This window comes from Mesoplodon mirus (genome assembly GCF_964341445.2).
Source record: "Mesoplodon mirus genome assembly, chromosome: 3".
Lineage (NCBI taxonomy): Eukaryota > Metazoa > Chordata > Mammalia > Artiodactyla > Ziphiidae > Mesoplodon > Mesoplodon mirus.
Genome location: NC_138978.1, coordinates 95,249,722 through 95,263,113, shown reverse-complemented (window position 1 = coordinate 95,263,113; position 13,392 = coordinate 95,249,722). Strand labels below are relative to the sequence as shown.

The 13,392-nt window shown below is 37.1% G+C and overlaps 1 protein-coding gene across 1 annotated transcript in view; it reads left to right on the top strand.

Annotated features, from left to right (window-relative positions):
• DBT (dihydrolipoamide branched chain transacylase E2) overlaps positions 1-13,392 on the top strand; it is a 45,889-nt gene that overhangs the window by 9,381 nt on the left and 23,116 nt on the right. Inside the window, exons 3-4 of the mRNA XM_082614321.1 lie at positions 2,749-2,824; positions 4,395-4,576. Of these exons, the coding sequence (XP_082470447.1) occupies positions 2,749-2,824; positions 4,395-4,576 (258 nt within the window). The remainder of the gene's footprint in view (positions 1-2,748; positions 2,825-4,394; positions 4,577-13,392) is intronic.

Genomic DNA, 13,392 nt, shown 5'->3' with positions numbered 1-13,392 from the left:
TAGAACCCTGGTAAAGAACCCTAGACTTTCGTTACAGCGTTAAGCTTTTGACAGATACTTAGTGCCTTAGTCTGTGCTAGTGATGAAAAATAACGGAATTCCAGGCGGATCCAACCCCTGAGATCAATTAGTCCTTCCATGCCTTGTATATGCCTTCTTCCGCATCACCCTAAGATATGTAAACCTTATCTTCACCATTAAAAAAAAAAAAAGATTTCTATTTTTCAAAAGTTGATCTTTTCTCTTTACTTCTCAGAGAAAATAGAGGCCATTCAAGCAGAAACTCCAACTTCCTACCCTAGTCTCTAAACGCTTAAGGAGCTTTGGGTTACTAGCTGTGTAACCTTATGCAAGTTACTTAATTTCTCTCTGTTTCATCATTTGGAAAATGGGAGTAACATAGTATCCAACTTTGTATCTTGTGAGAGCAAATCCATTCAATACAGGTAACTGACTGATCACCAACTCCATGCCAAAGCCCTGCTCTACATACTTAGGATACATCCTCTTCCAATTCTTCCCTAACTCAGTAAACAGTTAGGCTAGAAACCTGAAGCCATCTCGATACTTGTCTCACATCACCTTGATTACCAAGATATAGTAATATTACATCTTAAATGTTTCTTAAATCTGTCTTCACCTTTTCAGACAGCTTTGAAAATATGTAAATATATTAAGTTCTATACTTCAGTTTCTTACCTACAATAGCCTCCTAACTGCAATAGCCTCCTAACTGCTTTCTCTGCCACCCCTCCCCCAGTCCTTTCCATCACACTCCTGCCAGAGATATTTTTCTCTAAAATTATAGATATAAAGTTATAGGTCTGAAATTGTAGATGGGACTCCTATCAGCCAATTATTTCTGAATAATAACCTTCCCCACAACTTAGTGGATTAAAGGAACAGTGATTTATTGTTCCTCAGGATTCTGGGGGTGGGTTGGTCGGGTGGCTCCTCTGCTGGTTTCACCTGGGCTCACTAATGTGACTGGATTCAGCTACAAGGTCATCTGCTGGTTTTACCTGGGCTCACTAATGTGGCTGGATTCAGCTACAAGGTCATCTGGGTCGGAAGGTCCAAGATGGTCTTACTCATATGTCTGAAAGTTGGTGCTGGTTTTTAGCTGGGGCATCTCATTTCTCCTCCACGTGGTGTCTCTCATCCTCCAGTAGACTAGAACAGCTTCCTTACATGGGGATCTCAAGGCATATTCCAAGAGGGAGAAAGTGGAGGCTGCGAGGTCCTGTGAGTCTTGCGCTCCAGAACCTACAGCTTTACTTCTGCTGTATTCTATTGGTCAAAACAAGTCATAGGCCAGCGTAGATTTAACTAGTGGTAAGATAAACTGTACCTCTAATGGGAACAGCTGCAAAGAATTAATGACCATAATTATTTACCACTGATTCCTAATTACCTCTAGGATACGTTCCAAACACCTCACCTCATCATGGCACAAAGCCTTAAATCTGGGCTGATTTCTTGCCAAGTACCCTATCCTCAGCTGTACAGATGTGTTTGTCATTCCCTAACCATGCTGTGTACTACTATATTCCCATGCCCTTTCGCATGCTGTTCCTTGCATAATATTGCTTTGTACAGAGGTGCCATGGTGTACTTACCTGCCATTTTTTGATTACTTCAGTTGGTTTCCAATTCTTTATTATAACTCTATGATAACTATTCCTGAGCAGAAATCTTCATGTACCTCTCTATTTCTTCAAGGAAAAAAAGTCTTAAAAGTAAAATTACCTATGGAGTCAAAGAAACAGACTTTTTTTTTTTTTTAAGGTTTTTGATTCTTAATGCCAAACTATTTTTCAGAAAGGTTCCAGTTTATACTCTGAGCAGCAGGCTGTGAGAGGCCCCACTTACTAGAGAGGAAACAAGAGGTGCTTAAGACCTCCATATCAAAAGTGTATTTCATATTTCTTAACTACTAATCTCCTCATATTTATTAAAGAAAAATTTCCTACCTTAATCAGCTTGTTGTATATTTTATAAGCAATTTTGATTAATAGTAGTTTAAAGATAGAGGAGCGCTCTTCAGTCACTTCAGAGCCATTTGTTAATTTGGAAAAGTGAGAGGATCGATACATACTTTCTGTCTTGGGAATAATTACCATAAATTATCATTGGCATCTAAGTGTTATAAAGACGGTGTAGAAATTTGAAAAGGAGTAAAAAAATGCTAAGAGAAAATAGAAGACTAAAATTTAAGAAGTTGGTAGAACATCATTTGGGCAAATAAAAATTTTCCAAGTCTTCTAGGTATGGATCTGCCTGATCTTTAGACACTGGGAATGAGAAGAGTTGTATGAAGTCAAAAGAGATTTAAGAGCAGGCCATTGATGTTTATTATAGTTTCATAACTTGAAACAAGGAGATCCAGCTGAACCTCCCTTTGTCTAATATCTTGTTCTATTTTCTGTTCATTGCTATTATCGCAAAATCTCATTTGTTGGAAGGGCCTCCTATACCCTTGTAAAAGAACATTATTTTGGAAATTGGAAAATGTCAGTTCTGTGGCAATATCAATAGGTCTGTGTCACTGAATAAGTTATATAAATCTGGGTGGTTATGAATGATGGTTATGCTTTTAAACATTATAAAATGCTTTTTAAAAATCTATAAAAATGGAATGATTTCTGCCTCTGCTTGAGAATATTTTCTAATTTTAGATGTCAAAGCATCTGTCTATTAGTAATATATTACATATTTAATGAGATCATTTCTCATTTGTCTTTGAAGCTCTACAGGGACAGATTGTTCAGTTCAAACTCTCAGACATTGGTGAAGGGATTACAGAAGTAACTGTTAAAGAATGGTAAGTTATTCTGAAAAAATTTTTAAGTAAGTATAAAAATAATTTGAGTAAAAATAAGTAGAAATCTATTTAAATTGAGACATCTCTTTCTGTAACATATAATGATTTTTTTAAAACAATAAGGTAAATCTAGTTTGTGTTGCCAATATGCTGATGGCACAAGTCATCCTACAGTATGGCATTTTATTCAGTGTAATTTATTAAGGATTATTTTTTCCTCATTTAAAAAATTTTTTCATTACCCACCCCTCACTTCAGCTAAAAAAGAGAAATTTGCCTCTAAAATATATTAAGTTGATATGACCATGTGTTTTGAAAAGCATTTAATGTATGAATTTAGAGCTTTTTTCCAAACTATTTAAAAATAATCATGTAGTCTAAGGTCTCTTTACCGAAAATGACTTCAGTAAGAATGCAAGTACATTTGACTCACCATTACCTGAGAGTTTGCCTATATTTTTAGAAAAGGTTACAATATTAAACCAAAAGGCATGAATCAAAAAATAATTTTCGAAAGGATAAAAAAATGTTAAAAAAAAAAAAGGCTTGGGGCCTCCCTGGTGGCGCAGTGGTTGAGAGTCCGCCTGCCGATGCAGGGGATACGGGTTCGTGCCCCGGTCTGGGAGGATCCCATATGCCGCGGAGCGGCTGGGCCCGTGAGCCATGGCCGCTGGGCCTGCGCGTCCGGAGCCTGTGCTCCGCAACGGGGGAGGCCACAGCGGTGAGAGGCCCGCATACCGCAAAAAAAAAAAAAAAAAAAAAAAAAGGCTTGAAACAAAAATTAAAAAGCTCTTTACTTAGTCATCCTTCTATCCCTTTTCTTTCTTTCCCTTTCTGGAAAAAGAGGAAACACCTCTGGGTACTGAAATAATTTTCAAAGATTTCTAGAAGTAACAGTTAAGGTGAGTCAATAGATTCTCTCCCACAATTGTATACTGTTAAAGATCCTTTAAAAATCTGATTCAGCCACCTGAACATTCTTTCCCTGCAGTTCTCATTATAATTGCTTTGCAGGTTATAAGAGGACTATAATAACATAAATGTACTTTATGGTTTTGTATCTATTGCATTGTGCGATCAAGGAAACAGCAATGCCTTCAGGTCGGAAGAACCTTAATCTGAAACTTATTAGCCATCTTAGAAACAAACACTAAGAACTCAAACTAAAATTCATGAAATTAAAAGGGATGTATATTGAGGATATCCATTTTTAAAATTTAATTCTAGAAATAATAGGCATTATTAAAATTTGATAAAGCCTAAGACAATACTAGGAAATAACACTTAAAATACATTTTTCATATTTGAGGCAGAAAACCTGACAATTAAATTTTTGGATTATAGATCTATGAATTTTTAATTATTTTGAAATTTTTTATATTTCTTGAAGAGGCATCAAAGAGCCTCTGGAAGCTACTGTAGTCTCTTCTGAAACATTCGTTGGTATACTATCTGGGACCAAATGCTGGGCTCGATGAATACTGATCTAATTCAGTGTAGCATTTATATTGTTAAGATGATCTGTATTATCATTGCTCATATAAAAGTGTCTTGCATCTTTTTCTTTTAGGTATGTAAAAGAAGGAGATACAGTGTCTCAGTTTGATAGCATCTGTGAAGTTCAAAGTGATAAAGCTTCTGTTACTATCACTAGTCGTTACGATGGAGTCATTAAAAAACTATATTATAATCTAGACGATATTGCCTATGTGGGAAAGCCATTAGTAGACATAGAAACGGAAGCTTTAAAAGGTACTGTATATATATGTTCATCTATTTTGCCAAATTGATTACTGCTGTCCTTTTGTCATTGGGTACCAATTGAAAGTGGAGTTTACTTTTAACAACTTACAGGATTTGATTTGGGGGTTTAGAAGCTGAAATCAGGAAAATAGGAAATGTACTCTGTGATGCATGATTATCTTTTGACCAGTTACCATGTTAAAAACATGTACAGTAATAGTTCATTTATCTGGAGGCCTACCTTCTGGAAACTTTGGTGTTCAAAGAAGCAACAAGCTCTCTTGGGAATTAAAGATTCAAGCTTTAAACACTGGTCACTAATAAAACTTGGAATATGCACAGATTAAATCTCACATAATGGGATTGCTCTGTTTGCTGCTGATACGAAAACCGAAACACACTCTCATTGGTGATGGTTATGAAAGCCATGTTTCTTAAAGAGAAGTAGAAGACAAAAGGAGGAAAATCAGAATGAGAAGCAAAGAAACTAGCATTCAGAAGCAGCAGCAACCATAGCACTTATAAGCAGTAGATGTCCTGACAAAAGGGAATTCGTTATAAGAACGTTACTGGAAAATTAAAACAGTGCACTGTCTCTATGGTAGCAAATAGCTGGCTCTCTACATCAGAAGTTCCCTTTGGCATTGTTGTGATATACCAAGGTTATGTCATCTAGGAAGCTTTGATGTGGGGGCAGGGGGAGCACAGTCTGTGATGCAACCCTAAGCCCACAATCTATCTGGAAGTGCTGAGATAAAGACATCTCAGTAGTGTAATTTGGAAGTCTAGAAGGAGTCTGAATTAGAGTGGCTGGCTGACTCTTAGTTCTGCAGTCTGTACAATAATATAATAACTAATATCATAGTCATACTTTATAGTTTATAAAATGTTTCACACTTAGTATTTTATTCTTATTTGTGAGGTATTCCAGTTTAATGGATGAAGAATCATTGGGTAATTTGCCCAATGGCAGTGACAAAGCCAAATTTAGAACTTGGATGTCCTGAGTCTTTGTCGAGAATATTTTCAGCTATAACATGTTGCCTCCAAAAGCTGGAAGGTAACTTATTAAAGCCTTCCTATTATTTATTTATTTATTATTATTATTATAAAAACAGGATGCATGCATTGTAGAAAGTTACAAAATGCAGAAAAACGAAAATAAGAAAATGAAAACACATTCCTACAACTCATTAATCACCACTCTTAACACATTAGTGTATGTCATTCCAGACATTTTTCTAGGCACTTGTATATATGCATTTTGGTATTTTTTTTTCTCCCCACCTTCATTGGAGTATAATTGCTTTACAATGATGTGTTAGTCTCTGCTGTACAACAAAGTGAATCGGCTATATGTATACATACATCCCCATATCCCCTCCCTCTTAAGCCTTCCCTCCCACCCTCCCTATCCCATCCCTCTAGGTCGTCACAAAGCATCAACTTGATCTCCCTGTGCTATGCAACAGCTTCCCAGTAGCCATCTATTTTACATTTGGTAGTGTATATATGTCCATGCCACTCTCTCACTTCGTCCCAGCTTCCCCTTCTCCCCCTGTGTCCTCAAGTCCGTTTTCTACATCAGTGTCTTTATTCCTGCCCTGCCACTAGGTTCATCAGTACCACTTTTTTATATTCCATATATATGCGTTAGCAATACGGTATTTGTTTTTCTCTTTATGGCTTACTTCACTCTGTATGACAGACTCTAGGTCCATCCACCTCACTACAAATAACTCAACTTCATTCCTTTTAATGGCTGAGTAATATTCCATTGTATATATGTGCCATATCTTCTTTATCCATTCATTTAGGTTGCTTCCATGTCCTGGCTATTGTAAATAGTGCTGCAGTGAACATTGGGGTACATGACTCTTTTTGAATTATAGTTTTCTCAGGATATATGCCCAGTAGTGGGATTGCTGTGTCATATGGTAGTTCTATTTTTAGTTTTTTAAGGAACCTCCATACTGTTCTCCACAGTGGCTGTATCAATTTACATTCCCACTAACAGCGCAGGAGGGTTCTCTTTTATCCACACCCTCTCCAGCATTTATTGTTTGTAGATTTTTTGGTCATGGCCATTCTGACAGGTGTGAAGTGATACCTCATTGTGGTTTTGATTTGCATTTCTCTAATGATTAGTGATGTTGAGCATCATTTCATGTGTTTGTTGGCCATCTGTATGTCTTCTTGGAGAAATGTCTATTTAGGTCTTCTGCCCATTTTTGGATTGGGTTGTTTGTTTTTTTGCTATTGAGCTGCATGAGCTGCTTGTATATTTTGGAGATTAATCCTTTGTCAGTTGCTTCTTTTGCAAATATTTTCTCCCATTCTGAGGGTTGTCTTTTCATCTTGTTTATGGTTCCCTTTGCTGTGCAAAAGCTTTTAAGTTTAATTGGTCCCATTTGTTTATTTTTGTTTTTATTTTCATTACTCTAGGAGGTGGGTCAAAAAGGATCTTGCTGTGATTTATGTCATAGAGTGTTCTGCCTATGTTTTCCTCTAAGAGTTTTATAGTGTCTGGCCCTACATTTATTTATTTTATTTTATGTTTAACATCTTTATTGGAGTGTAATTGCTTTACAAGGGTGTGTTAGCTTCTGCTTTATAACAAAGTGAATCAGCTATACATATACATATATCCCCATATCTCCTCCCTCTTGCATCTCCCTCCCACCCTCCCTATCCTACCCTTTAGGTCTTTAATCCATTTTGAGTTTATTTTTGGGTATGGCGTTAGGGAGCATTCTGATTTCATTCTTTTACATGTAGCTGTCCAGTTTTTCCAGCACTATTTATTGAAGAGGCTGTCTTTTTTCCATTGTATATTCTTGCCTTCTTTGTCAAAGATAAGGTAACCATATGTGCGTGGGTTTATCTCTGGGCTTTCTATCCTGTTCTGTTGATCTGTATTTCTCTTTTTGTGCCAGTACCATACTGTCTTGATTACTGTAGCTCTGTAGTATAGTCTGAAGTCAGGGAGCCTGATTCCTCTAGCTCCATTTTTCTTTCTCAAGATTGCTTTGGCTATTTGGGATCTTTTGTATTTCCATAAAAATTGTAAAATTTCTTGTTCTAGTTCTTTAAAAAATGCCATTGGTAATTTGATAGGGATTGCATTGAATCTGTAGATTGCTTTGGGTAGTATAGTCATTTTCACAATATTGATTCTTCCAATCCAGGAGCATGGTATATCACTCCATCTGTTTATGTCATCTTTGATTTCTTTCATCAGTGTTTTATAGTTTTCTGAGTACAGGTCTTTTGCTTCCTTAGGTAGGTTTATCCCTAGGTATTTTAATATTTTTGTTGCAGTGGTAAATGGGATTGTTTCCTTAATTTCTCTTTCTGAACTTTCATTGTTAGTGTATAGGAATGCAAGAGATTTCTGTGCATTAATTTTGTATCCTGCAAACTTACCAAATTCATTGATTAGTTCTAGTAGTTTTCTGGTGGTATCTTTAGGATTTTCTATTTATAGTATCATGTCATCAGCAGCAGTGACAGCTTTACTTCTTCTTTTCCAATTTGTATTCCTTTTATTTCTTTTTCTTCTCTGATTGCCGAGGCTAAGACTTCCAATACTATGTTGAATGATAGTGGTGAGAGTGGACATCCTTGTCTTGTTTCTTATCTTAGAGGAAATGCTTTCAGTTTTTCACCATTGAAAATGATGTTGGCTGTGGGTTTGTTATATGTGGCCTTTATTATCCTGAGGTAGTTTCCCTCTATGCCCATTTTCTGTAGAATTTTTATCACAAATGGGTGTTGAATTTTGTCAAAAGCTTTTGCTGCATCTATTGAGATGAGCATATGGTTTTTATTTTTCAGTTTGTTAATTTGGTGTATCACATTGATTGATTTGCATACATTGAAGAATCCTTGCATCCCTGGGATAAATGCCACTTGATCATGGTGTATGATCCTTTTAATGTGCTGTTGGATTCTGTTTGGTAGTATTTTGTTGTGGATTTTTGCATTTATGTTCATCAGTGATATTGATCTGTAATTTTTTTTGTGTGTGTGTGATATTTGTCTGATTTTGGTATCGGGGTGATTGTAGCCTTATAGAATGAGTTTGGGAGTGTTCCTCCCACCACAATTTTTTGGAGGAGTTTGAGATGGATAGGACTTAACTGTTCTCTAAATGTTTGATAGAATTTTCCTTTGAAGCCATCTGGTCCTGGACTTCTGTTTGTTGGAAGATTTTAATTACAGTTTCAATTTCATTACCTGTGATTGGTGTGTTTATATTTTCTAATTCTTCCTGGTTCAATCTTGGAAAGTTGTACCTTTCCAAGAATTTGTCCATTACTTCAGGTAGTCCAGTTTATTGGCATATATTTGCTTGTGGTAGTTCTTATGATCCTTTGTATTTCTGCGGTGTCAGCTGTAATCTCTCCTTTTTCGTTTCGCATTTTATGTTATTTATTTATTTATTTATTTTTGCGGTACGCAGGCCTCCCACTGTTGTGGCCTCTCCCGTTGCGGAGCACAGGCTCCGGACGCACAGGCTCAGCGGCCATGGCTCACGGGCCGAGTTGCTCCACGGCATGTGGGATCTTCCCACACCGGGGCACGAACCCGTGTCCCCCGCATCGGCAGGCGGACTCTCAACCACTGCACCACCAGGGAAGCCCCGTTTCTCATTTTATTGATTTGAGTCCTCTCCCTTTTTTTCTTGATGAGTCTGGCTAAAAGTTTATCAGTTTTGTATATCTTCTCCAAGAACCAACTTTTAGTTTTATTGATCTTTGCTATTGTTTTCTTCATTTCTCTTTCATCTATTTCTGCTCTGATCTTTATGATTTCTTTCCTTCTACTAATTTTGGGTTTTCTTTGTTCTTTTTCTAGTTGCTGTAGGTGTAAGGTTAGATTGTTTATTTGAGATTTTTCTTGTTTCTTGAGGTGAACTTGAATTGCTATAAACTTCCCTCTTAGAACTGATTTTGCTGCATCCCATAGGCTTTGGATCGTCGTGTTTTTGTTGTCATTTGTTTCTAGGTGTTTTTAAATTTCCTCTTTGATTTCTTCAGTGATCTCTAGGTTATTTAGCAGCACACTGTTTAGCCTCCATGTATTTGTGTGTTTTACAGTTTTTTTTTTTTTTTTTTTTTTTTTTTTTTTTTTTTTTTTCTTTTTGCGGTATGCGGGCCTCTCACTGTTGTGGCCTCCCCCGTTGCGGAGCACAGGCTCCGGATGCGCAGGCCCAGCGGCCATGGCTCACGGGCCCAGCCGCTCCGCGGCATATGGGATCCTCCCAGACCGGGGCACGAACCCGTATCCCCTGCATCGGCAGGCGGACTCTCAACCACTGCGCCACCAGGGAGGCCCATGTTTTACAGTTTTTTTCTTGTAATTGATTTCTAATCTCATAGCATTGTGGTTGGAAAAGATGTTTGATATGATTTCAGTTTTCTTAAATTTTCCAAGGCTTGATTTATGACCCAACATGAGATGTATTCTGAAGAACATTCCGTGTGCACTTGAGAAGTGTATTCTTCCACTTATGGGTGGAATGTCCTAAAAATATCAATTAACTCTATCTGGTCTATTGTGTCATTTAAAGCCTGTGTTTCCTTATTTATTTTCTGTCTGGATGATCTGTTTGTTGGTGTGAGTGGGGTGTTGAAGTCCCCCACTGTTACTGTGTTACTGTCGATTTCTCCTTTTATGGCTGTTAGCATTTGCCTTATGTATTGAGGTGTTCCTATGTTGGGTGCATATATATTTATAATTGTTATGTTTTCTTCTTGGATTGATCCCTTGATCATTATGTAGTGTTCTTCCTATCTCTTGTAACAGTCTTTATTTTAAACTCTATTTTATCTGATGTGCGTATTGCTACTACTCCAGCTTTCTTGTGATTTCCATTTGCATGGAATATCTTTTTCCATCCCTTCACTTTCAGTCTGTATGTATCCCTAGGTCTGAAGTGGATTTCTTGTAGACAACGTATATAAGGGTCTTGTTTTCGTATCCATTCAGCCAGTCTGTGTCTTGGTTGGAGCGTTTAATCCATTTACATTCAAGGTGATTATCGATATGTATATTCCTATTACCATTTTCTTAATTGATTTGGGTTTGTTTTTTTGGTCTTTTTCTTCTCTTGTGTTTCTCACTTAGAGAAATTCCTTTAGCATTTGTTGTAAAGCTGGTTTAGTGGTGCTGAAGTAGCTTTTGCTTGTCTGTACAGCTTTTGATTTCTCCATAGAATCTGAATGAGATCCTTTCTGGGTAGAGTAATCTTGGTTGTAGGTTTTTCCTTTTCATCACTTTAAGTATATCCTGCCCCTCCCTTCTGACCTGTATAGTTTCTGCTGAGAAATCAGCTGTAACCTTATGGGGATTACCTTGTATGTTATTTTTTGCTTTTTCTTTGCTGTTTTTAATATTTTTTCTTTGAATTTAATTTTTGTTTGCATTTTGGTATTTTTTTAACCAGACTTGTATTTGGTACATTCTAATGTGTTTGCTTAGTTAATGACTCTACATGTTTTCATAACAATACATTTTCATTTTATCTGGTAGTCACACCATATTTAAATTTAAATTTTCCCAGTTGCCACCAAAATGCCTCTGAAATTTCAGTTGGTTTGTTCAAGCTAGGGTCTAGTACAGGACTACAAATTGAACCTGGTCTCTTTTAATCTGGGTCCTACTTCCCCACATGACACTGACTTGCTGAAGAGATGGTAGCATTTGTTTTGCAGAATGTCACATCTTTTGGACTTGTTGCTTCTTCATGTGGTATTTGACTTGTTCCTCTCTTCTTTATATTTCCTGTAAACTAGAAGTAAGTTTTAAAGGCTAGGTTGCAGTTAAATATTTTGGCTAGAATCTACATCATGGAAATATTATGTACTTCATATTTCTCCATATCAGGACACAAATAATGTCTGAATAACCTGGTATAATAATGCTAAGTTTAAACATGGAATTAGGATAACCATACCCTTGCCCTTCCATTATACAGTTATGTTTTTCCCTTTGCAACCTGAGAGATATCGATGTTGTAATGTTTTGGTACTATATAAGTAGTTTATAGTATCATCTGAGAATCATTGCCTAAATCAACAATTATTTTAGTGGTTGTAGAATGATGATTTTTGGATTCCTTTAACATTATTAGGCGGCATTATTCTGTAAAGTGGAGCTATCTCTTCCTATATCAATTGGGGCTATCTGTTACTATGAAATACAATTCCTACTGGAAAGACATTCCAGTCTTTCTTTACCAATTATTAAAATAAGGAGTTACTTTAATAGACCCTTCAAATGGTGATATTAATTTTTCCAACATTCTTTGTTTATATTTCATTTGACCTGATGTTTTTATTATAATTCTTTTTAATGCTCAAATCATTAATAGTGGTGACCATTTCAAAGTGGCTTCTGTGTGTTCTTTTAACATGATGCTGTTACTTTTCAAAACCTTCCTTGCTTTTGGCACAAGAAGATGATCTGGGACTCACCTTATATTGATACTTTTCCTACCCCGGACCTGGAATTATCCATTCCTTGAGGGCGTCTTGTTCCTTTTAATGTGGAATAAATAAGAGACCATATTCTGGGTACTAGGGGTGCTATTATCTTGACTCCAAATTTCTATTGAAAGGCATGATTTGGGAATATTAAAAACAAAAAAGAATTTACCTTTAAAAATTACCTGAAATAAACACAGAATTATTTTGATGGATCAACAAGATAATAGATATAGATTTTTCTTTCATTCAGTTAAGGCCTAGAAAGGAAAGAATTATACTCTTGGCATAAACTTAGACAACCAAAGATGCTGAACATTTTTGTGGATGCCAGTAAATTAGAATACCCACTCAAGTGCTGTAGACCAGATTAGATACCTATCTAGGCCATCCACAAAAGCAAATTATAGTCATCCTGTGGTATTTGCAAAAGATTGGTTCTAGGACACACACACACACACACACAGAGACACCAAAATCTGCGGATGCTCAAATCCTTTGTATAAAATGGTGTAGTGGACTTCCCTAGTGGCACAGTGGTTGAGAGTCCACCTGCCGATGCAGGGGACACGGGTTTGTGCCCCGGTCCGGGAGGATCCCACGTGCCACAGAGTGGCTGAGCCCATGAGCCATGGCCGCTGAGCCTGCGTGTCCAGAGCCTGTGCTCCGCAACGGGAGATTCTGCAGCGGTGAGAGGCCCGCATAGCGCAAAAAAAAAAAAAAAAAGTGTAGTATTTGCATATAACCTACATACATTTTTTTCCTGTGTATCTTCAATCAGCAGTTGGTTGATCCATGAATACGGAACCTGTGGATTCCCAGGGCTGACTGTATATGAACAAGTGAACAATTGGTATTTGTGGGGGGTTTTTTCCTTTTATTCTTTTTTTTTTTTTTTTTTGCGGTATGCGGGCCTCTCACCGTTGTGGCCTCTCCCGTTGCGGAGCACAGGCTCTGGACGCACAGGCTCAGCCGCCACGGTTCACAGGCCCAGCCGCTCTGCGGCATGTGGGATCTTCCCGGACCAGGGCACAAACCCGCGTCCCCTGTATCAGCAGGCAGACTCTCAAACACTGTGCCACCAGGGAAGCCCTCCTTTTATTTCTTAGAGTTTTATTTTTTAGAGTTTCTTTTGCTATCTCCAATGAAATCCAACTTACTAAGTCTTGTTATAGCAAATTATAAAATCATAGAACTTTTTCAGGAGGGGGTATATTTTTTCTAGATAATTTTTTACAAAAATTAATTTCCTGTACGACATAGATGAATCTTGAAAAATTATGCTGAGTCAGAGAAGCCAGCCATAAAAGAGAACATGCTGTATGATTCTATGTA